At 38.1% G+C, this 26687-nt stretch overlaps 1 protein-coding gene across 1 annotated transcript; it reads left to right on the plus strand.

The window, feature by feature from the left end:
• The first annotated feature begins 3477 nt into the window (after nucleotides 1-3477).
• Nucleotides 3478-26686, plus strand: slc67a2 (solute carrier family 67 member 2). Its single transcript, XM_087267454.1, has 6 exons — nucleotides 3478-3634; nucleotides 4630-4717; nucleotides 9081-9124; nucleotides 16547-16676; nucleotides 16771-16980; nucleotides 19480-26686. The coding sequence occupies exons 1-6, from the start codon at nucleotides 3479-3481 to the stop codon at nucleotides 20325-20327; spliced, it is 1476 nt and encodes a 491-aa protein (XP_087123580.1). The 5' UTR covers nucleotide 3478; the 3' UTR covers nucleotides 20328-26686.
• Nucleotide 26687: the final 1 nt, after the last annotated feature.

A 26687-nucleotide genomic window follows, 5' to 3' on the forward strand; every position in this document is an offset into this window, starting at 1 on the left:
CAATAACTACTATATAAATTTGTGTAATATTCTGGTGTATACTGGCAAAAATACAGGGTCCTAAATATAAACAGCACCCTTGGGTATTGCCACACAGTGGTACAGTCTGACAAAGATCAGAAAGATTACCAGTAGATGGAGCTCAAGTATGCAAAGTAAACGACTAGAGCTGCGTGGTAACAAGATACAATTAATTAAAAATACACAATAAAACTCTATAGCTGCAATTATATTATATTATATTATATTATATTATACTATACTATATTATATTATATTATATTATATTATATTATATTATATTATATTATATTATATTATATTATATTATATTATATTATATTATATTATATTAATCCAGCACAATATTCTCCAAAGGATGAGAGAGGGAGTTATTTTAAGCCTAATTTAATCAAATTAAAGCAATGATTAAATGAGGCATTAATGCATCGCTTTACTTTGCAGTATTGTATGTATCTTGCCCATCACCAGAGTGCAGGATTGACCAGGATGATGAAATAACAGAGCAACAGTTCTTATTCTCCACACACACCAGCTATAGATGGAGAGGAGAAAGTGCAGTGGATCAGGATTGATAAGCCTTATAAGCCTCACTGGTTGCTTTCTTAAAGGTGGTCTCCTACTGTATATGAGACCATAATCAGCCCTGCTCAACTTCACGAGGCAACCAGTCTTGGGCTACTGGGTGATGTGGCTTAAAGTGGGAAAACATATTATTAAACAATGAACAATTAATAAAATTATGAAAAAATGACCAACAACAAATACAGCAAAAGTCTAAATAAGATCAGAGGGTGTGAGAAATCATTTTAAATTCATTTGAAATTAAGAAATTATCATATGCAGTGAATATAATTAGGACTAATCCTGACAAAAGTAATATGAATCATGAGATACACATTTTTTGTGGACATTTTAGTCAGTTACATTTAGTCGTTTACTTTACTTTCTTTATTCCACAAGTGGAAACTTATCTTTGGCCTCATCGCACAACTGCATCAGTACTCACGTCACACATATCACAAAAAACAAGCAACACAAATACATTCATTATCATCATATAAAATCACATTAAAACCTCAATTACCTCTATTCAAATTTTGTCCAAACTTACTTACGAACATAGAGGGTATTACAATAAGTAGCTTAGCATAAAAGAGCAATAATTACAAGAAGTGCTGCAGTACTTTTACAAAGGTTCTGATTGTGTTTAGGTTTTTAAATATAATTATTAGTTTTTCTCAGTCGCTTTGGCGCATCTCTCACAACATTATTTCCATTTGCACAACAGTTCATGAATTTCTCAAAACAATTAGCCATGTGTGCACATCATAGTAGCAGTTTCTCATTCCTTCCAACAATTTGCAAATGCTTTTGGACATGCATCAATTGCTTTCATACAACTTTCTGCTAGTAGAATGCTGAATAGTCATTCCATATAATACTAACAGTCCTCATTTCATTACTTGAGTCATAACATATATATATATATATATATATATATATATATATATATATATATATATATATATATATATATATATGAATTAATCTCTTTTTTCCTGAAAATGTCTTCTAAATTGAACAATTTCATGAATGACTGATACAGTGAATGATACATGAACGATACAGTCCTATGTATGTTGTAGGTTCAGTTTCAATATGTACTGCAATACTGTTTACAATTGTGCACAGCTCTACCTAAAGCGAGTTTAGCTATGTTTATTGTAAAGAAGTGTGTATTTATTCTTTTGCACAATGCTGTGATTAAATTAGAATTGCAGAGCATATGCAGTAAAAATGTGAAGCATACTGTATATATTCAGTGTTGTGTACTCAGATACCTCACTAAATGCAGTGATGTCTAACTTTACTGTCGTTTTCAGATGGCTGTGCAAATAGTTTATATTGCCGTCTTGAGCATTTTCAGGAAGTTTCACCAAAATCTGACTTTTTGGCATTAAAAAAAATGTATTGACATCAATACTTGACATCAATACTTGCTTTTGAGGAATGAGCTATCCATTTTGAGCATGTGACATGTTATTAGGTTATCAGCTAGGTTTTGCAGTTTGTAATTGTTTTGGAAAATGCACTAAATGTTGTGCAAACGTAAATAGTGATGTGAGAAATGCATTCAAGCGAAAGGACTAAAAGGACTAAGCCGAAAAGAACATCAATGAATGAATGAATGAATGAATAATAATAATAATAATAATAATAATAATTATTATTATTATTATTATTATTATTATTATTATTATTGGATTATAGTCCAATAAAATATAGTTAGTTAAAATATTCTCACTTAACTTCTCGAAACACTGAAAAACCAAAAAAAAAAGAAAATGTAACCCGATAAGGTTATAGCCTAGTTAATATCAGTTAATGCCTGTATTAACATGAACAAACAAAGAACAATACATTTATTACTGTATTTTGTTCATGTCCGTTAAAGGTATTGCAAATACTTTATTGCTAGTTCATGTTAAATCACTGTTCATTAATAATGTTAAGCATGAAATTGGACATCAATAATGCCCTAGTGAATCTTGAACACATTCATGAATTAATTTTCTTTTCAGCTTAGACCCTTTATTAATCTGGGGTCGCCACAGCAGAATGTACCGTTACCAATTGGACGGGTTTTGCAAAGGCAATGCTATAAAAATGTTTTGCCAATGTATATAGTTTTTTTTTTTTTTTTTTGCAGTTCAGTTTTTGCTGCTTTTTTTTTTTTTTTTTTTGCAAATTTCAGTCTTATTTAATTTATTCATTTATTTTCTATTCGGCTTAGTCTAGTTATTAATCCGGGGTCGCCACAGCCAAATGAACCCCTAATTTATCCAGCATTTGTTTTATGCAGCGGATGCCTTTCCAGCTGCAACTCTGGGAAACAACATCCATACTCATTCATTCACACACTCATACACTATGGACAATTTAGCTTACCCAATTCACATGTACCGCATGCCTTTGGACTGCCAACTGACTCAGGCGAGGCTCGAACCAGCGACCTTCTTGCTGTGAGGCGACAGCACTACCTACCTGAATCTTGGACTATTTTTTTAATAAATGATAGGCTATGATTAGTTCATGTTAGCAAATACATTATTTAATGAAACCTCAGTGTAAAGTGTGACCAAATATTTTACTCTAAATACTGTATTAGAAGGTAATCCTGTGATACGATGTTTTGCGGTTCAAATACAGCGCGTGTCGGTCTGTTGTGTTCTGTGGACTGTACCATAAGCAAGAGATTCCTGTTCATTAAACAAACCACGCTCGGCATTTTATAACGTGAAAACGCCCACGTTCGTGCACACAACACGATTAACCTCTTTGTTTAATGTAATGAAATACAGCCAGTCGAAGATATTCGTGGTCTCCGGCAGAACATTACTTTTACGAGCAGAGCTCGCTCCCCTTTAAAGAGACTGGTGGTCTAAACCTCGTGATGTTTCAGCAGCATAGCAACGCTGTTCACCGCTTCCGCATTGACTGCACTCCTCTCTGTCGATGCGGGAGAATGAATAACTCTAAATGTGCCATTACGCACAGACGACGGAGACCAACGCGCATTATACGATGTATATACGTGGTGGGATTCATGGTGAGTATCATATTTTGTATTTGCCAATGTTTAGAGGTATTCTTCATGCCATTGACCGCAATGACACATCACTTTAAGCGGCTGTCAGTAAGTTTAAATCAATGGGATGCCCCTGTTTTGCACTGTCATATTTTTAATGGCTCAAAAATGATTCCTAGTTCTTATTTTTTAACATTTAGATATTATAAAATCTTAATACACTTCTGAAATTGTTGTAAGACAAGAATGTTTACAAAAACTTAATGATATTCACCTGTGCTATCACATGACTTTTGAACAAGGTGTTTGAACAGGATCTATCTATCTATCTATCTATCTATCTATCTATCTATCTATCTATCTATCTATCTATCTATCTATCTATCTATCTATCTATCTATCTATCTATCTATCTATCTATCTATCTATCAGACTGCCTTAACATTATATGTTTTGTATCAGTAAGTTAGATATCTTGTTTCCCTGTCTGTGGATTTTTGGCATCAGCCATGATAAAGAACACATTGTCTCTCTCTTTTTCTTCTCCTCTTGACCAGTAGCTTTAGTTTAATAGAAAGTGCCGTGACACTGAACTGAGGTACGGTGTGACTTCAATCAAGTCTTTGGCTGGCATGACTGCAGAACAGTTTAAAATCCAGATAAACAGGCTCAGGGATGGGCTTTTGTGTCTTGAGCTTAAATTGTTTGTTACTGTAAAGACCAATGACACATATTATTCGTTCATCTACTCTCTGTGTTATTGAACTAATTTCACAAAACATGTTTCTGTTTTGATACAAATAAAAACATGTAAAGCCTCAGTAAAGAGTATAAACCTTTTAATCAAAACATTCATCTTTAACTGACCATTTATTGACTTGTGTAATTTAAAAATGCATTCAACATTAGTATGAACAACTATTAGACTCAAATAAGTTATAAATACAGGATGAATCCTTGGGTATGTTTGATTTCCTTAAGTATAAATCTATTTTTTTGTCTGTGTGTGTTTTCAGGACCTCTTTGGGGTCAGTATGATTATCCCTTTGCTGAGTCATCATGTAAAATATCTGGGAGCAAGTCCTACAGTGGCTGGGATTGTAGGTAAGTGTCATAATTTTTTTTTTTTCGTTGCAAAAAAAAACTTAAATTTTTACTTATTTTGAGTTCAGATCACTATACATTCTTATTTCAAAATGCATGTAAGATGTTATAATTTTTTTAAAGTACTTTTTATGCACATTTTTTCATTTTTTTCTTATAACAAAATTAAAATTCTGTCATTAGAGTGAGCAAAATAAGATCTAGCAAGATAAGTCAATCTAGGGCCATATATACTTGTAAAATAAAATAAAGTTTTGCAAACAAAAAAAAATTGAGCAAAAAAATAATATAATAATAAATGTAAATCTCCAAAAATCACAAAACAAAACTTTATTTTTGAGAAATCTAAATTTAATTCGCTAACAAAAATAAAGAACTGCAATGGGAAAAATAAGTGAAATGAGAAAGTGAGAAATAAGAATGAAATTTGCAAACAAAAAATGAACTGCAAATAAAAATCAAGCAGTGCAAAAAAGAAAACTAAAATAGTTGTATATATTCAACTGTGAGTTTGCAATGCTGTTTTCCCTTTTTACTTCAAATTTCTGTGTGTTTTACTTTGTGGCCCTGTTTTGACAAAGTGAAATGCGCATAAACGTGAAGTGCAAAATGAAAACAGAATTGCAAACTCGCGATTGACTAAAAGCAGATCAAAATGAGCATGAGCAATGGTCTAAAAATGTTTTGCCAATGTATATATATTCTTTTTTTTATTGCAAATATATATATATATTTATCACCTTTTTTTTGCAGTTCAGTTTTTGCCCTTTTTTTGTTTTTTTTTGGTTTTTTTTTGCAAATTTCGTTCTTATTTCAATATTCATTCATTTTCTTTTTGGCTTAATCCCTGTATTAATCCAGGGTCAACACAGTGGAATGAACCGCCAAACTATCCAGCACATGTTTCACACCTTTCCAGCTGCAACCCATCTCTGGGAAATATCCATACACACTCATTCACATTCATACACTACGGACAATTTAGCTTACCTAATTCACCTGTACCGCATGTCTTCGGACTGTGGGGGAAACTGGAGCACGCAAGCGTGGGGAGAACATGCAAGCTCCACACAGAAACACTAACTGACCCAGCCGAGGCTTGAACCAGCGACAGCACTACCTTCTGCGCCACCGCGTCACCCTACTCACTTTTTTTTTTTCTCAAAACTTAATTTTCCCTTTGCAGTTCTTTATTTTTGTTAGCAATTTTTTTTTTCTTTTTCAAAAGTACATTTTCGCTCTGCGATATTTGGAGAATTGCATTTGTTTATTTATTTTTTGCTTTTTGTTTGCAAAACTATTTTATTTCGCAAGTACATAAGAAATAAAGAAAGAAAGAAACTCAAAGAGGTTTAAAGAAAGTAAAGGGTGAGTAAATAAATAGTGAATTTTAGACTAACTATTCCTTTAATAATATACACACAAAAGCCACTTTATTAGGTTCAGTTTGATAGTTTTGAGTTGAACACACTTTGCCCTCAGAAGAGCCTTAATTCTTTGTATTGATCCAACAAGGGTGCTGGAAACATGAGTTTTTGGTTGATCCGGATTTGTCAGCTGTTCAGGCACGTGCTAAAGGATTGAAAGAAGCCCATTTGAGTTTAGTGAACTCACTGTCATGCTCAAGTAACCAATTTAAGATGATTTGAGCTTTGTGACATGGTGCAGAAGAAGTCATCATAAGATGAGTATACTGCATGTGGTGAGTGACTATAGTCACAGGTGAGCTTAGATTGTAACCACCGTTCATTCCAATGATCATATTACCTGTTGCCTTTAAATCAGCTCAAACAATTTTTTTTTGGTAGGGAGGCACAATATATTAGGAGTCAATTTGATATCGGACAAATCAGATACATAGCAGATAAATGCTACTTTTCAATAAATGCATTTTTTCAATGTTATCATTATCAGTCTTACAAAGTTAGATTTTAAGTCGAGGAATTATGTATTCATTTCACTGGTATTTTGATTTTGGTTAATTACTTTTTATTTATTTATGTTGCTTTACTTTTGTTTGCATTTTTTTCAGGAAGTACATTTTATTCATATAAGTGAAGTTTAACATTAAACTAATTTCAAGAGGAGCGCGTGCTCATGATTGACCCACCTGGCCCACATTAGCTAATCACGATCCTCCAATCAAAGGATCCCAAGTCCCTATATATCCTTAATTCCTTTCTACAACTATCTTATCTGGAAGAAACCCCCCTCCTCCCTTTCTTCCACCTTCATCCTGAATGGGTGGCACGGTGGCCCAGTGACTAACACTGTTGCCTCACAGCAAGAACACCAATGGCTCCGGGTCCTTTCTGGGCCTTCTGGTATTTCTGTGCGGAGTTTGTATCTTCTCCCCGTGTCCGCGTTGGTTTACCCCGTATTACCCGGTTTCAAATCAAATTAAATCACTTTTATTGTCACATCATCAGCAGCACGTGTGCAATGATGAGTAAAAAGCTTAGGTGTTAGCCCCAGTTTCCTCCCACTGTCCAAATATGCTCTATATTGTAGACAAAATAAGAAAAATAAGTCTTTTTTTTCTAAATGTTTTACTCTCAGATAGTTCAACTTAGCCTCAGCAGCAGGGGAGTTTTGAGATCGACCTAAGCTCAATCTCCCCTCGCCCTGCGAAAGGGAGGGAGCCCTGTATCCCTTGAGCTCAGGGCTCTCTCCTGGGACAGCATGCCAAACAAGCAATGTATAAATCATGAGTTAAGTGTGAATTCTTGCAAAGAAAGATGGCCTAGAAAAGTTCGAGATCAATTTAAACTTTTCTGAAGTTAAAGTGTTAAAATAAAATCAGTTGTTCACTGTATGTGTTTATATAAAATGTATCTAACGGCTAACAGTGTGTTCAGACCGCCGCTAAAGAGAGTTTCTCTGGCTCTGGCCGTCCTGCTATTGGCACTCTGAGGATCCAATATATTTACATGTTTTTGTCTAAATAAATTAATTAAAAGCTGTTTTTGTAGTGAGGCTTTTGTGTTCATGTGTTTAAATGCTAGTCTACATTCAACATGCTGTTTAAATAAGACGTTTAATAGCCTTGGTCGTCACGTTATTGCTAATTTGTGTGCATCCTACATTACAAACCGGGAAACCTGCTATAGCAATGATTAAACTCTGTGATTTGTTTTGCTTGGGAACTAATGTAGCCAGAAGGACTAACAGGTTCTGATAGGTTGCTGCTGAATCGTGTCATGGCTCAATACCAAAATGTTGTCTTGTTTTCAACTCTTGATGCTCACACTACCTAAATGCACCATGTAACTTTTGCTGGAGCCTGCAGTTGAAAATAAATGACTTTGGCTAATTTGACACACTTGCCGATGGTGGAGTAATACATTGGGCAAACTGCCTCTACTTTTAAAGAGATTTTGATTATTGGTATCACTCAACGATTCCTTATTTTTGCATCCCTGTTTTTTAGACAATACTAGAGAGGGTTGTGTATGAACATCCGCAGTTTCTAAAATAGTCAGAGCAGCCCGTCTGGCACCTAAAACCATACTTCCGTGGCCCCATGACTCTTTCATTTTAAAACTCTTGATTCTGATCATATGCTTGTTAACAGAGTACCCTGTGAACTGAACCATGTGTGTCAGATAAGTGAGATGCAGTGTTTCTGATTGATTAGTTTAAAGTTCAGATTGTCCTGTCTGCCATATGATTGGCTGATTAGATGTTCACATTAACCAGCAGTTGCTCTTTCTCACACTGTTTGAGAGTAGAACATTCTCAGATTATAAACACACAGAAATAGAAATATAAAAATGCATGTTTTAGACATACTATATACACATTCAGTAGCTAATCCTGGCTTTGGATTTAAGCTCTACATCAAGTTTAAAGAAGTACACCCAACTTAGTTGTGTTGTGAAAAATCTTATTGGTAAGAAAAAGACACCAATATTCAGTAAACAGTTTAAGTTAAAATAATCAGAGATGGAAATTCTTCCATGCAGGAACGTTGTGTATAGCACTGGGCAAAATAATTGTAATGTAATAAATATAATGTCATTTGTTTTTGTAAATATAGATATCCACATTTTTGCACATCCTTGGATTTTTGTACTTTTCTTGTCAACAGATGACTTCATAGGCATACCAAGCTGTAATTCTTAGGGCCAAGACAAGCATGTGTTTGAAATCACCAGTACATTGCCTGCACCTCGTCTCTGATTAAAAGGGCTGCTTAAAAATGGCCAATATAATGCCAATGAAAATCATCAGCTGAACTGATATTTTCACTTATTTCATAAGGCTGGCTGCTTGGATCACAAGGTCTTGTTCCTTTAACTGTTTGATTGTGAAACTAATATTATTTTTTGTTTTCTCCTTTGTCTGTTTTACGTTTTTGCAGGATCTACTTATGGTGTTTTACAACTTTTCTCTAGCACTTTGGTGGTAAGTAGTTTTTTTTGTTTGTTTGCTGCTGTAATATGATCAAATAGCTACTCAATTCAAACTCTGAACCGGAAATTTCTGAGACTTTTATTTCAATATCTTAGGGTGCTTTCACACCTGTGAATCGATTCAGTTGTTCCAAAACAGGGATTAAAATTGTGACATTGTTGCTCTTTGCTCTTGGTGCGGTTCGCTTTCACACAGCAAAGTTTCTAAACGGACCAAAAGAGCTAAAACAAGTCACTTGTGAATAAACTCTCCTCACATTGGTCAGGGTTTATTTTGCAGAGTCCCGCTTAGCTGTCAGGGGATGTAGTATTTTGGTGGTGTTTGAAAAGGTGCGTGCGACCTGTCTGAAGAGCGAGGAGAGATGCGGTGGGGAGGGGTGAGAAGGGTGCGCGACATATTTAAGGACTGTGAGGGAGACGATTACCGGGAGATTATCACTCGTTTGCGGACATCTGGGAGACTCCCAAAACTTCCCTACTCACGCCCTACTCATAATTCGGATCGTATCGCTTTCTCACTGCAATCGATCTGCTCCAGAGTTTGTTTCAATCGAGCCGAGACCACCTCATTCAAGCAATCTCGGAGCAATTGATTTGGCCTGGATCCTAGCGCGATTTCTGGTTTCACATATGCCAAACGAACCGTGCTAACTGGGCAAACGAGACAGGTTCAAAAACAAAAGTGTAGGTGTGAAAGCACCCTAAATGTACTTTCAAATAGCAATGGGCGATTAATCGAAAAGTAATCAAAATTGACATTCAGAACCTACAGTATAATCGATAACGTTTTTCTAGGTCAATTTTTTCAATTACTTTCCCCACAGCGTGTGAAGTCACATGACCCTGCTTCATTACGTTATTCCACCAACATATTGAGCATGGGCATCGTAATTACTGAGAAAACACCAACAAGATCGGCTTGTACCAAAGAAAAAACGCATATTTACAGTACAAAAATTGTCATTATAATAAACAAATCATTCATGGATATCACAGTGGCACAGAGGATCACCTCACAGCAGGAAGGTCGCTGGTTCGAGCCTCAGCTGGTTCAGTTTCTGACATTTCTGTGTGGATTTTGCATGTTTTCCTGTGTTGGCATGGGTTTCCTCCTTGTGATCCGGTTTCCACCACAGTCCAAAGACATGTGCTATGAGTCAGTTGAATAAGCTAAGTTGGCCATAATGTATGAGTGCAAGCAACTTTTCTATGGCCAGGGCCCAGCAACATCCCCTTGATTCCACCATTTTGGAAGCGATCGGCCGTCTGTTGGATCTTATTGCTGTTGCGATGGCAAACAGCTGCTTTGTTTTTTATTTATTTATTTAAAAAGCGCATTAAAGCTGAGATAAAACCTAAAAAATGACTATACAACACTTACTGTACAATCACAAGACTGGCAATCATAAGCACTTTTAATAGTTTATTTTACAGACCTAATGTTTATATTTTAACCATACTTATTCTCCTGAAACTGTCACTTTTTAGTTAAATTACTTTAATTTAATAGTTTACACATTGGCATAATCTAAATTTAATACTGGCATGTTAAATTAAATACATGACTTTCAAAATAGGATGTTGATAACAGACTGACAGTACACGTTTTGTAGCAATATTATATGTTATAATAGTATATAGTATTTTTTCTAGTGTTGTCTGTTGAAAGACTAGTAAAGCTTTTATGTAAAAAGCCACAAGGAGACGGAGTCAAGGGAACTTGAGAGTTTATGGCAAGCCCGGGCCTACTGAGCTGTAAGACTACCTCGATGATACAGTGTCTCTGGGGGCCTCATGTACGACGACCTGCATTTAATTCATACTAAAACATTGCGTACGCACAGTTAAATAGAGGCAGACCTGCCGTAAACACCCAAAGTCCCTTGACTCCGCCCTCTTGTCAAATCAGGGCCACAAAGTGAAACATGCAGAAATGTAAAGTGCATCACAAACTCACGGTGATGTATATATGTATGTATATATATATATATATATATATATATATATATATATATATATATATATATATATATATATATATATATATATATATATATATATATATATATATATATATACATATATATATATATATATATATATATTTGCACTACTAATTTTTATTTGCAGTTCTTTTTTTGTTTGCAAATTTCATATTTATTTTTTATTTTTTTTTTTCTCATTGCAGTTCTTTATTTTTGTTAGCAAAGTTACCTCTCAAAAAAAAATTTGCTTTGCAAATTTTGGAGATTTGCATTCATTTATTTATTTTTTTTGCTCAATTTTACGATTTGTCTCCATGGAAATTAAAGCACGCATACCAATAATTGTTTGTTATAATCAACATACAGCAATCCTCAAACTGCATATGGCTTTCACGTCTTGAGTGGGTTACTGTAAAACTGGCCTTCATGTAACCGTTGCCAAGCACACCGACACACACATATTTAAATTGGCTAAACCCTGAATGGTCACGGGTCTTGTTAAGAATTGAAGGAGATATTTGTCTTTTCTTGGATGTTAAGCATAGAGATAGCAGACAGGAACAGTAAGCCTCTATGGCATGCCTGTAGGCCAGATACAGAGAGAACATAGTAAATCCAATTTAATTTTTTATTGCATTACGGCAAGTGTGCGGTGTCTGCAGATCTGAATGTGTGTGCGTATGTCATGCCTCAGTTTAATGAGTGCTGGTATGGAGATGCCTGCAGTGTTTGCCTGAGGGCCTGAGCCGTTTCATTTGCCACGTCCGATCTGTCTGCCTCTAGGCTAAAAATTGGAGCTTTCTTGGGTAAAACATGCTTTCCTTTAATAAATGGCTAAGAGTCTGACTGAAAAGTGTTGCTGTGAATAAAAAATGTCTCAGTACATGATGGATGTCACTTAAGTTGGCATCCTGAGACACTGCATAGTGCATAAGTGCCCTCTAGTTTTGAAAACAAACAAAAAATCATGGGATGCTACACATCGATCAGGTGAAACCTTTGGGTTTGCTGACATGAAAGATTTTGGAGAGGGTTCTTTTGTTTTAAATTAGCTGTTTTGCTACGATTAATCAAGGTTAGCTATTTAGCAAAACAAAGAGAATGGCTTACAGCATCTTAAATGCAAAATTGGTTATTGTTGTCCAATTCCATGTGTGCTTAGGAGGACTTATTGTACAAATAATGAATGTAAAATAATAAACTTAAGACCGAAGATTAATGGTTACTGAGAATTAATTGCATGTTAATTGCGATTCATTGAGATTATATAAATTAGGTTTAGTTAATATCAATTAGTTAGCAGTTAGCATCTTTAGCTTTAATTGTTGGCCCATTTACCTTAGACCTATTTCACAGTTACTCCCAAAGGGAAGTTCATTCATTTTCCTTCATCCTAGTCCCTTTATTCATCAAGGGTCGCCACAGCGGAATGAACCGCCAACTTATCCAGCATATGTTTTACACAGCGAATGCCCTTCCAGCTGCAACCCAGTACTAGGAAACACCTAAACACTCTCACATTCACACTCATACACTACCGCCAATATTTATTCATTCATTTTCTTTTCGGCTTAGTCCCTTAATCTGTGTTCGCCACAGCGAAATGAACCGCCAACTTATTCAGCATATGTTTTAAGTAGCGGATGCCCTTCCAGCTGCAACCCATCTCTGAAAAAAAAAACTACGGCCAATATAGACCTGTTTCTTTGAACGCAAGATCACCCATTATGCTTTGCCTGTATATGCAAGGAGTATGCTGAGAACTTCAGGTTGGCAGCTAATGGGTTTAAACAGTCACATTCGAGCAGCTTTGAAACGATAGTTTTACTCTATTTTACCTGCTTTTATCATCTTTGGACTAATACTGTTGTCCATCAGCACCACCTCCTGGACTGATCATTTAAAAAATTAGATCAAATGGGATGAAAAACAGCTGCTGTGAGGCATTTCCCCTCGTTGTCAGATGGCATCTTCTGCAGTTCAAATGAAGCCCTGTCATCAAGTTTTCTCTCTCTTTCAAATACTGTATATAACCAACCCAAACAAATGTAGTTTACCAAAATGTTTGACACACACACACATAGCCTGTACTGTCCCACTGACACACTGATTTATTAACTGTGACAAAGTGAAAATATAGGCTAGTGTCATTTCGAAATGACAGAAAAACACAAACCATGGTAAAAACAACACACCAAATGAAACATAAACGGCTTGTGATTAGAATGAAAAGCAAATCAGACAGCACAGTATCAATAATGGACTTTTATTGGTCATTTTTTGTAAGTTGCATGACTTACATACTTAAGTTTCATGCCAGTAATCTGGTTTGCTCTATGATGCAGTATAGTATTGCGTGTGCGTGTGTGTGTGTGTGTGTGTGTGTGTGTGTGTGTGTGTGTAGAAGAGCCGCTCAGCTGACAGGCCGGGAACACACACACACACGGGCTGCAATCGAAACCGCATACTTCTCTACTATTAGGTATGGAAAAAGCAGTAGGCGAGCGATTGAGTATGTTTGAATCCCGATGTTCAAAAAAGAGTAGGCGAGAATTACCTTAATCCTCGCGAGATTTGGCCGTACGTATACTCATTTTGCCTAGATATGTATATCACAGTAATATCACAGTAATTCTCCATATCTTCTGGTATATATATGTATAAAAGAGTTTAGATGCAAAAACCTTGACAACTGCAAAAATATTGGAGTCTGTGGAAAAATGCTTATTTTAAACGGAAAGTTTTTTTGCATCTGAACGATATATATATATATATATATATATATATATATATATATATATATATATATATATATATATATATATATATATATATATATATATATATATATAGGGAAAAGGCGTTGAAACTATTAGGTAGATTTGTCACGTTACTGATGCGAAGTGCTTCTGTCCCTGTTATCTTATTTATTATTATAGGATTGTTAAAATTGTTAATAATTAAAGAACTTATAATTCATATAGGATCTGAAAAACATGGCTGTATCGTTTGCAATGAACAAAAATTATGTAAATGTAATGGGTTTCTTGTATTATATGAGAATATATCTGCGTAATCAAACAAGTCAGGAAAACAAACGAGATTTAAAAAGGTTACTTGTGGATGAAAAATGTTACAAACAATAAAGACAACAACAAATTCATGTGAACTTAAAAAAAAAAAAAAAAAATATATATATATATATATATATATATATATATATATATATATATATATATATATATATATTATTTTAAATCAAGATTTATTAAACCTGCAATTTCTTTAAAGTTGTTGCGCTTCTAACGTTAGTCACATGATAACGTAAACATGGCGGATGAGGTATGATTCTATTCATACTCAACGAGATTTGGCTGTTGAGTGCCTACTCTTTAAGTCCTCGTTAAGTAAGTACTTATTGAAATTGAGAACCTACTCATTGAGTATGCGGTTTTGAACGCAGTCACGGTCTTTCTGACAGCAGACACGTGAACTAGGAGAACGTTTTCTCTCGCGCTTGAACCACATTTGACAGATTATAATGGCTTTAACAGACACCTTTCTAAGTTGTGTGTCACAAAAACACCCTGTAATCCATTAAAAACACAATTAAAACTCATTTTCGGAGCGCAAATTACCTATTGTAAACGCTGTAAACGGAAGTTCTAAGCCTTCTACCGGAAGCATTGGTCGCTATGGCGCCCTCCATGCAGCAGCCAAGAAAAAGGTCCAAGCTTATTCAATACGACATGTCTTTGGACTGTGGGGGAAACTGGAGCACCCGAAGGAAACCAACGCCAACACGAGGAGAACATGCAAACTGGTCCAGCTGGGAATCAAACCTGTGCTCTGCTGTAAGGCGACAGTGCTAACCACTGAGCCACCATGCCACTCTATAAAGTAATATTTCACCCAAAATTTGACTTTACTCAAAATGTACTCTCCCTTAAGTGGTCCCAAAACTTTGAGATTCTTTCTTCTGCTGAACACATTTTGATATCTTTGATGCAAAGATATTTTGAATAAACATGTAAATGTGTATAGTTACAGGTTTCCAGCTTTCTTTAAAGTGTCTTTTTTGTGTTCAACAGAAGAAAGAAACATGTGAAAGTTTGAAACAAGTAAATGATGGCAGAATTTTAATTTTTGGGTGAACTATCTTTTTATAATATTACTGACATGAGTACTGCCAAATATTCTTAGGCATTTAGATGTTTCCAAAACAGTTTCTCTACCACGTTCCTGGAGGACCACCAGCACTGCATGTTTTGGATGTCTCCGTTGTCTACCACTTCTACTACAGGTCTTTCAGTCTCTGCCAATTAGCTGATAATCTGATTCAGCTGTGTTTGGTTAAGGGGGCATGGAAAATGTGAAGAGCTGGTGGTCCTCCGGGAACGTGGTTGAGAAACATAGTTCTAAAATACATTGTCATGTCAAACTATGTGTGTTATGTGTGAACATGTAAATGACACAGTTTTAATTACCATCTACAACTATGAATTGCAATTTAGGGAATTAAAAATATAGTAGTCAACATTTTGAAGTTCAAAAATCTTGATCAAAAAGGTTTTTCAAAATGATTTTAGGAAAACTTTGAAAGGTTTTGATTCACTTCAAATGTTGACTACTGTATATACACTTTCAGTCCAAATAATATTACATATCACAAATTATATTAATATTCATTCATTAATTCTCTTTTCGGCTAAGTCCCTTTATTAATCTGGGGTCGCGACAGTGGAATGAACCGCCAACTTATCCAGCGTATATTTCTTACGCAGCGGATGCCCTTCCTGCTGCAACCCATCTCTGGCAAACATCTATACACACTCATTCACACTCATACACCACGGACAATTTAGCCTACCCAATTCACCTGTACCGCATGTCTTTGGACTGTGGGGGAGACCGGAGCACCTGGAGGAAACCCATACGAATGCAGGGAAAACATGCAAACTCCACACAGAAACACCAACTGACCCAGCCGAGGTTCAAACCAGCGACTTCCATGCTGTGAGGCGACAGTACTACCTACTGTGCCACCGCGTCGCTCAATCCTACTATTCATTTATTTATTTTCTTTTTTGGTTTATTCCCTTTATTATTCTGGAGTGGCCACAGCTGAATGAACCTTCAACTTATCCAGCACATGTTTTATGCAGCGGATGCCCTTCCAGCTATGGGAAACATTCATACACACTCATTTACACTATGGACAATGTAGCCTATTCAATTCACCTGTACATGTCTTTGGACTGTAGGGGAAACCGGAGCACCGGAAAGAAACCCACACAAACGCAGAGAGAACATGCAAACTCCACAAAACTGACCCAGCTGAGGCTCAAACCAGCGACCTTCTTGCTTTAGCGACCTACCTACCAAATATCGCATGTATTTAAAAATGTATTCTACTGTCTCATTGGCAGGGAAGTTGGAGTGATGTGGTTGGGAGGCGCTATTCACTACTGACGTGCCTTTTGCTGAGTGCCTTCGGATATGGCCTGCTGGGTCTGTCCACCAGTATTGCGCTCTTTGTGCTGGCCAGGATACCAGTGGGTGAGTACTGGACAGTTCTGGTTCAAATAGCAAAATATAGCATGCATTAATGCTTGAAGTCACACATTAATGGGATTTTGCTTTCTGTGGAAAGGGCTCTTCAAGCACTCACTGTCTATCTGCCGAGCGCTGCTGTCTGATCTTGTGACGGAGAAAGAGCGTCCTCTAGTGATGGGCCACTTTAATGCCGCCTCAAGCGTGGGCTTCATACTGGGACCCGTGGTTGGTGGATCTCTTACTGAACACGAGGGAGGCTTCTACTTATCCTCATTCGTCTGTGCTGCCATTTTCCTTCTAAATGCAGGTGAGGAAGACAGTGTGGTTACACGAATAAAGGAAAACAACTTGGAAGTATAGACAAGTATAAAGAAACCTAATGTTTTCTGAGATCGTGTTTCAGTTTTTTTGCGATGCAATAAATGGTTTGCCTAAATGGTCATCCTCATTTCATTCCCAAACACCAACACTTTCTTTGACTAATTAAAAAACAAAGAAATGTGTAAAACTGAATGTGATTTAAATGTTCCTAAGGATTGGATTTTGAAATTTCATAAGCAATCATGAAGGTGCTAAATATATATACAGACATTTATTTAATCTGTTTTGATGCTTGAAAGTTTTAGTCTTTGATCATTACGCTGTGATTTACATGTCAATTGCTAGTAAATTAAAGCATTTTAATATGATACAGGGCGACGCAGTGGCGCAGTAGGTAGAGCTGTCGCCTCACAGCAAGAAATTTGCTGGTTCAAGCCTTAGCTGGGTCAGTTATTCATTTCTGTGTGGAGTTTGCATGTTCTCCCTGCGCTTGAGTGGGTTACCTCTGAGTGCTCCGGTTTCCCCCACAGCCCAAAGACATGCAGTACAGGTGAATTGGGTAGACTAAATTGTCCGTAGTGTATGAGTGTGTATAGATGTTTCCCAGAGATGTGTGGAAGGGCATCCGCTGCGTAAAACATGTGCTGGATAAGTTGGCGTTTCATGCCGCTGTGGCGACGTCGGAAAAAAAATGGGACTAAGCCGAAAAGAAAATGAATGAATGATATGATACACATTATACTGTATGTAATAAATTCAGTTTGTAAATGCAGTTAGCTGCCTAGAATTTTTAATCCACGCAAGTAGAAGTTGGTGGGCACAAGTATGTTAGTGAGCAAATAAAAAGCTAATTACAGCACAACTAAAATGGTTGATTTAAAATGTCTTTTTAATGTGATATTAATATAAGGTGCACTTTCTGAAAGTCATCTTAAGTATGTTCAAGCTGTAGTTTGTAACTTGTTTGAATTTAGTGCAAGCAACCAGTCAGTGTTTAAAACCGTCTTTACCTTAGCCTGATGGTCACAATGGTTAGCTTGTAATAATGCTTTATAATTTGAGTGGTGGGGCTGCACGGTGGTGCAGTGGATGACACGGTCACCTCACATCAAGAAGGTCACTGGTTCAAGCCTCGACTAAGACAGTTGGCGTTTCTGTGTGGAGTTTGCATGCTCTCCCTGTGTTCATGTGGGTTTCCTCCCGGTGCTCCGGTTTCCCCCAAAAGTCCAAAGACATGTGGTTTAGGTGAATTGGGTAGGCTTAATTAACCCTTCGCTAAGCCCCGCCCTCTTTAGTTACTGTTGCTACACCTGTCGAGCCTTCATGCCTGGTAGGTCTTTTTCAATGTGTATGTGCCAGTGTCACACATTCGGGATTTAATTAGTCATTTTTGGCGAACAGGTGAGATATCCGCGAAAGCCAGACAAAAAAGAACTGCAGTATGCGTTACAGGGGTATATTCATGACAAATATTCACGAATAGGCAACCAATTAGAAATTAATTCGGTCCCACTTTATATTAAGTGTCATTAACTACTATGTACTTGCATCAAAAAAATAAATACAATGTACTTACTGTGTTTATGATGTATTTGAGAACACTTGTGGTGCTTTTGAATTGGGATAGAGGTTGGGTTATGGACAGGTTTGGTGGTGTGGGTAGGTTTAAGGGTGGGTTAAGGTGTAAGGGATGGTCAACAGTGTATTTACAAATGTAATTACAAAAGTTAACTACAGATGTAATTAAATACTTGTATTTAATCAAGCATAAGTACACAGTAAATACATGTATTTACATAATAAGTACATTTTAACGAACTATTTTTTCCTGTGTAAGTACATATTAGTTAAGGCCACTTAATATAAAGTGGGACCATTAATTCAATCAAAATTAAAGCTAGCTCAGCCTAGCCGCCTCATACCTTGATCATTCAACAGATTAGTTCATCCACAGCAGGAGAGGTAAAATTTTTAAATAATCTAATAATAACCAATTAAACCGTGATTTTTCTATTTTTAGCCAAAAAGCCTGATAGATTTATTGTTGTGCAATGAATTATAGCGTTACTAACCGACGAGGAAACAGGCATGGACAGAGCTTTTACATAATTAATGACTTAAAAATAGCTGTGAGGCAGCATTGCTAAACACTGGGTCACCGTGCCGCCCTATACGGGTAAGGGGCAGTAGAGGGGGTGGAAGGGGGGATTCTTCAAGACAAAATGAGTGAAGTGAAAAACTCTGCTTATTTATAGTGAGTTAGTATTCATCTGATTGGTGCATTATGTAAAGCTAATGCGTGACCAGACGTAATCAATTATAAAAAAACAACAGAAAAATACATATTTACTTCAAGAACACTTGTTTGCAATTCAAATAAAAGGTCATATGCAGTACATCCAAGTGCACTACTTCTTCATAACTAACCCCTTCAAATATTTACTACAAATAGAGCAGTCTACTAATTCAGATGCTGTCTTTGTAGGTTTGGTCTGGATCCTACCATGGAGTGAGACACTTAATCACTGTATTGATGCAAACGCTAACGGCAAACCCAAAACCAGCAAAGCCTACGACAGCCTAAATAATTCTGTCCAGCAAAACTGCTCAGAAAAAAACCACCTCCGGCATCCAGACGCATCAGCAGTTGGCAGTAGGGAACATGGGGGCTGGAGCTGGACGAACATGTCCATCGTCCAGCCTGCCTGGAGACAATTAACCTCAGTGTGGATTCGCATCCAAATGGTGGCATCCTCAGACATGTGGGACGTCTTCCTAGTGCGCCTTCTAATGGCTCTAGCCATAATGCTATACTACAGTAACTTCTCCTTGGCCATGGAAGAGCGTTTTCAACTCAAACCAAAGATCACAGGATATCTGATCAGCTACAGCAGTATGTTGGGAGCCCTTGCTGGGTTTTTGGTGGGCCCCGTTACAAACCTATATGGTAGCAACATGTCTGCTTTATTATTGCACTCTACTGTACTCACCTGCACTTTGATCTTCCTATATGCAGCTGCACCAAATGTATGGCAAGTTGTGCTTACCTCCACATTTTTTGCCATTTCTACCACAATCGGACGCACTTGCATCACCGACTTGGAGCTTCAGCGTGGGGGATCCCAAGCTAGTGGGACGTTAATTGGAGCAGGACAGTCAGTCACCGCTGTGGGACGGGTTTTGGCACCACTTCTTTCTGGATTGGCCCAAGAATTCAGTCCATGTGGACCTCCTAGTTTGGGGGTCATATTGGCACTTTTAGCTGTGGGTTTGCTACTCATGAGGACTCCTAAATGGCACAGCAAGACTAAGGTTAAAGACAAGAGTGCCTAACAGTCAAGTGATCAGCACTCAAACTGAAAGAAAGACTAAGGACTGTAATGGCAGCAGTCTTTTTTTCTCTCAGGCGATGTGAAGTATTGGATCTGTATACCAGCTACTGGATGTCAATGTGAGACGTGCTCCTCCAGGGTGCCGTGCTAAAAGAAGGCAACTGACAGAGTCTTAAAAGATGAATGTTTATATCAGAATATTTTAAAAGCACCCGATATGGGATATTCGTTGCTTCCTGGCCAAATTTTGGACTAGTAGTCACTTATAAATTATGAAGGATACTACTGATTGACTTCCAAGTTGTTGGAGGGAGAAATGTATCTTCAAGTACATGGAGTTTACCTCACGGTGGCACTGAGCCCTTTAAAACCACTATTCAAAATGCTTCCCAATTGTAGTTACCCCAGAGTCTAGCAATAATGCTTTCTGTAAACCAGAGATTTGAGAAAATACTGGGTACACTACCGTCACAATATTTGGGGTCAGTATGATTTTAGGTTTCATATAAATGCTGTTGTTTTGAACTTCCTATTCAAGAAAGACTACAGAGTTCCCTTTGGAGGGAGTTTGTGTTGCATCAGAAGTGACGACATTCCAGGGGAAAAAAAAATGCATAATTGCATCATGAGGCACTTGTAAAATCAGTTAAATAGTGTTGCAGGACGTGGTACATAACTACCTTGTACCTGTGAACCTACCCTGTGCCAATAAAGCACACCCTTTAAATGCCACCCCAAGACGGGTTGCTCGAAGGAAGCCAAGCATGGTTGAGCCTGGTTAGTATCTGGATGGGAGATCACATAGAAAACTAGGTAGCTGTTGGTGCTCGTTACCTTAAAGTCTCTGTGGGTTCTAAAGCTCCAGTACATTGGGGAGACATTGGAGGTCCGGACTTTGATCATCAAACATCCCAAGACAATTCTTGTAAATAATAGGGGTGTAACCCTAGTGTCCTGGCCAAATATCCTTACAAATGGATCCCTACTCATCATGTTCTCCCAATCATCCCCATCCACTAAATTGGCTCTATCACTTCTCTCCATGTGCAGCTGGTGTGTGGTGAGTGCCCTGGCACCATTGTCCTGGGGCTGCAGTCGCATCATCCAGGTGGATGCTGCACACTGGTAGTGTTGTGTAGAGACTCTCTTATGTAATCGTAAAGCGCTTGGGTGTACACATGGCCCTACATGGCATTACACAATAAATCTATAAATGCACATTATTTATTGTATCTTCAGCATGCGCTCTGTGTAAACTGGATGTCTATTTAGTATTTGTCTTGCATAAGCACATAGAGCATCATTATATTCAGACAAGCTCTGTGTTGAGTGCATAGAAGTACAGCCAGCTTGCTCAGCTCTTGAGGGAGCTGACTGTTAAATTATGATAAATTCTCTCGAAAGAGTAATCCACTCTTGCCGAGTGCTCCTTGAGGAGGGCAGTCTGTAAGGCCTTACTGACTGTTCGTTCTAGCTCGCACTGAGGTACAGTGGTGATTTGCATATTGCTCTTTCTTTTCCCTTACTAGTCCCTCCAATTTGTCCTGACTTTCATAGAGGATGAGTATGGTTATGAGTCGACTCTGAGTAATGAGGAAAATCTGACCTGTCATTTAGTGGCTTACTTGCCATTGATGCTTAAGGCCCTGACATTGCGCTCCAGACCACGAGAATGGTCATCAAGTTTAGGGGGTAAAGCATATCCAGTAGCAGTTCTGGCTGGTAGTTGCCTCCATACTATGGCAATATTGCAGACATTCCAGGCTGAAATGATTCGGAGGGAGTTGGCCCAAATGCTATTGAAGAGTTGTATTGGGCCACAGATCTGTCTCTCGAGGAGGCCGCCACATCAGTCAGGCACTCTATGGCAGTCCTTGTGACATGAGAGAGGGAGGTAGATCATGTTTGTTGGATGCTCCAGTTAAACATCTCAGTCTTTTTTTATAACTCTGAATAAAGTCATCTACACGATCATCTCAAATCTAATCCATGGATCAGTTTATTGAGATAGATCTCAAGGAAATATACTGAAATTAATTTTATTTACACTTAATCAAGGAACAGACAATTTGTAGACAGGGACTGATTTCCAGGGAATAGAGACTTCACCCAGATCTGGTGCAGCTCTTTGGGAAAGGTTCAGTCAAATAAAAGTAGATCTGATTACCTCAAAAGTAGCATGCCACTCTCCACTGTTGTTCTCCCTTATGCATTCAGTTCAAATAGGGTTGGATGCCATGGTACAACATCTGAATGCCTTTCCCCCAATCAGAAGATTCCTACCATGAAGGACCAGGCACGAAGGCAGCACAATCCTCCACCCAAATCTGTGGAAGCTGTGGGTTTAGCCCCTGAAGGAGGCCAACTATCATAAGCTCTGGTCTGTCAACTGAGATATTTTTACTCTACAGCCCTAACCAGAAGGAAATCGTATTCTGTAAGGTGAATCATTGTATCTTCTTGGTGCTACGAGCACCATTTTGACCCAGTCAACTGCCCGGTTGGTACAGTGCTGGAATTGTCCACAGGATCAACTACTGTAGCTCTATATTAAAGGCTTTTGTGGTGGCCATATCAGCCTACCATGTACCTTTATGTTGTGAATCTTTAGGGAGTAGTTCTTTATATACATGTTTCAACAACTTGTTGTGCCTGGTCAAAGAACTACATGTTTATGTCCACAGAGCTGCTGGTGGTAAAAATATGAGCAATTGTTAAAAATAAAGGTCCACTGCCTCCAAACCAACATTAATCGGGTGTAAAGCTTGCAGACAACCTTCACCTTCCATAATAAGGGCACACTCACCTAAAAGACTTCAAAAGCCTTGTTTTCAGGGGTGTCCCTACAGGGGTCTACCCATTACAGATTTGTAAGGCTTTATCAACTGGACCTTACTAGGACTAAGTATTAGGGTGCTTTCACACCTACACTTTTGTTTCGGAACGTGTCTCGATTGCCCAGTTAGCGCGGTTCGTTTGGCATATGTGAACAGGGCAATCGCGCTCTGTTCCACGCCAAAGTAATCGCTCAGAGATCGCTTGAATGAGGTGGTCTCGGCTCGATTGAAACGAACCCTGGAGCGGTTCGATTACAGTGAGAAAGCGATCCGATCATCCGGTTATATCACAGTGTTTTATGGATATGTAATAGGCATACGGCCATATGAAGAGAGAATTATCAGCATGGCAGGAAGTTTCACGAGTCTTCTGATGCCCGCAAACGAGTGATGATCTCCCGGTAATCTCACTTCTCCCTCCCAGTCCTCAAATAGGCTACGTCGCGCACCCTTCTCACCCCTCCCCACCACATCTCCTCAGACACATCGCGCGCGCGCACCTTGTCAATCACCATCAAACCACCACCTCTCCTGACAGCAAAATAAACCCTGACACTCTGACCAATGTGAGGAGAGTTTACTCGCACGTGACTTGTTTTAGCTCTTTTGGTCCGATTAGAAACTTTGCAATGTGAAAGCGAACCGCTCCAAGAGCAAAGAGCAACAATGTAACAATTGTAATCGCTGTTTCGGAACAACTGAATCGATTCACAGGTATGAAAGCACCCTTAATCTCTTGATAATGCATAATATACAGTACAGGCATGTCAGTACAGAGAAGTGGGTGTTCTCCTTCCCAAAGCTTTGTCACTTCTGATGCACAGCAAGTTCCCTAAAAAGGGAAAGTCTCAGGCTCTGCATACCATGCTTCCCTAAAAAGGAAAGAGATGCTGCATTCCTTTGCCATACTTTCTACATGGCTCTGATTGACTTGCTTCAAAAATCTATGCGCTCTATTGTTTCCAGGTTACACTACATCATGATTTCCTGCAACACAGTTGGACTGATTTTACATGTACTTAGTGCCATCATGCAGAGGAAGTGTCATCATTTCCAACACAGTAGCTGCGTCTGAAATCACATACTTCCATACTATACAGTATGCTAAAAATTATATGCTAGCCAAGTAGTATGTCTGAATTTGAAAAATTCGAAAAACCGTATGTGAAAAGTACCTGAATGACCTACTACTTCCAGCGAGTTTCTGAAGTGTGCATCTAATGCACGCTATGCTATCCTATAATGAACAGTCAGAGAATTCATGAAAGGGAGTAAGTAAGTAGTTGCGAGGCAACTAACGCAGGTAGGTCATGTGATCTTAACAAAATGCTGGATGTATTACGTCTGCGATTCATTCATACTGCTCACATTCATACTGTATAGAATGTACTTTTCTAATGGTTGAGTAGTACATTCAAATTCAAATGCAGTACCTACTAAGGGTGTCACAATTTCGATTATAAATCGATAATGATCGAAATTTATGCTCAATTTCGATTATCGAATCAAAAAATAGAATCGTCGATGCTGCCACGCCCCCATGCCACGTCAGCTTGGCTTGCCAAGCGGGAAAAAACACACTTGTTGAAGTGCTTGTTAAACTGTCAGGAGACCCATCGACAGAGCTTAAACTTTCAGGGCTCGACAATAAGGACTGCCCGATGGCCCGGGGCCAGCGTGCGAGACGCTCAGGCCAGTGTACAGTGCTGCCTTGTTGTCTGTCAGATCGAGCCAGAGCTGCATGCTGTGACTGTCTGTCAATTGTGTGCAAATACAATCTTACGGTGCTTTCACACATATAGACATTTGTTTCGGTATCTGTCTCGTTTCCCCCGTTAGCGCGGTTTGTTTGGCATATATTCAGCAGTTGCGCTCGCATCCGCGCCAAATCAATCAGTCCGAGATCGCCTGAATAAGACGGTCTCTGCCCTACTGAGCGGATCGATTGTAGTGAGAAAACAAAACAATGCAACGAACTAACGACCCAGGTTATATCACAGTGTATTATGATCGTGTAATAGCCATTTTTACGGCTATATGAAGAGAGAATGATGAGCAGGGCGAGATGTCATTCTTACCGGTAAATGCGAAAGTGAAAGCATGCTGAAATATTTCCGAGAGCTGTTTATCCAGCCTGATCTCGGTTTATCCGTTAGGAAAATTGACCGAAGCTACTATCAGATCATTTTTTCATGTTTTAATCTTATAATATGTTGTGTTAGGCCTGTTGTTTTGTTAATTTCCGCAATGACAGCTCGAAAGAAGGATGAACATTGATCTGCTTTGCGATCTGAGGCAGTCTTGGTTCATCTGTTATGTCTCGCTATAATTTAAGCCTAAAATGCAGAATTCTAGCCAACGTTTCTTTAATAGATATTAATTATGAATTATGATTAATTCAATAGATAGATTTTGGTAATTATGTGTGTAACTTGCCTTCATTCATTTACTGTATGATTTGTTTATGGGTGAAGACCATGCAGGTCAGGTAGTTTAAACGGTAGGCTACTAATAATTAATTCGTTATTAATTAATTAATTATTCATAATCGAATCGAATCGTGACTTAAGAATCGAAAATGTAATCGAATCGAGGATTTGGAGGATCGTGACACCCTTAGTACCTACTGAGTAGTAGGTGATTTCAGACTCCGCCAGTGTCACATTCCTCTCAGGGAACCATGGTTGCATATTTAACCTGAGATATTTCCACAAACATCCCACATAGCAAAATATCTCTGGCCTAGCTCTGGCCCACACAATCTGCTTTTGCTTGGCCCACATGCTGCAGTGACATGACTGGACCAAGTCTGGCTTCCAGACAAGGGCCAAAGAAGGACCATATCTGGGCCAAGTCTCAGCCAAGTTAAAAAGCCATAACCGAGCCTGAACTGGGCCAGAAATGTTGGTGTGTCACGACTGCAATTAAAATTGATAAACCCATGAACTTGTGTGCTTCAGGCACATTTAAGGGGGTGATTGGTAAAATTGATTTATTTTTAGTTGAAAATAATAACAAGGTTTTTTAAAGTTTGGGTCAAGATAGGCCAAGCTGACATGGGCCACATATGAATTAATAACATCTGGGCTAAATATTACAATTTATACTTGAACAAATTATTGTGTGCCACCTTAAAGATGGTGTCACCTCTACCAAATTAGGACCATGTTTGGTCCACATGCTGTATGCCAGTGCCGGATGAATGCATGCGGTGCCAGATTTATGCCAAATCTGGGCCAGAATTCTTTGCTACCTGGGATATTGAGGAGCACTACTGTCAAGATTTCAGCAGAGACTTCAGTCAAGCATTGCAAAATCTTGTCAACCCCCAACTTTTGTTGTTTATATGTGGGAAATACTTTCACAGTTTTTATTTTTATTTTGAGTCGTTTTTTTAACATAATCCAAATGTTTATTATGTATTAACAATTGGTACTTTTGTAGGCTTTTTATGTTGTTAACATCAGCAACAGTGTTTTCACTTGTGTTGACGAAAATAAAAGAAGCCGGAGCCCACACAAAAT

Source organism: Danio rerio, chromosome 9 (genome assembly GCF_052040795.2).
Source record: "Danio rerio strain M-AB ecotype USA chromosome 9, GRCz13ab, whole genome shotgun sequence".
Taxonomy (NCBI): domain Eukaryota; kingdom Metazoa; phylum Chordata; class Actinopteri; order Cypriniformes; family Danionidae; genus Danio; species Danio rerio.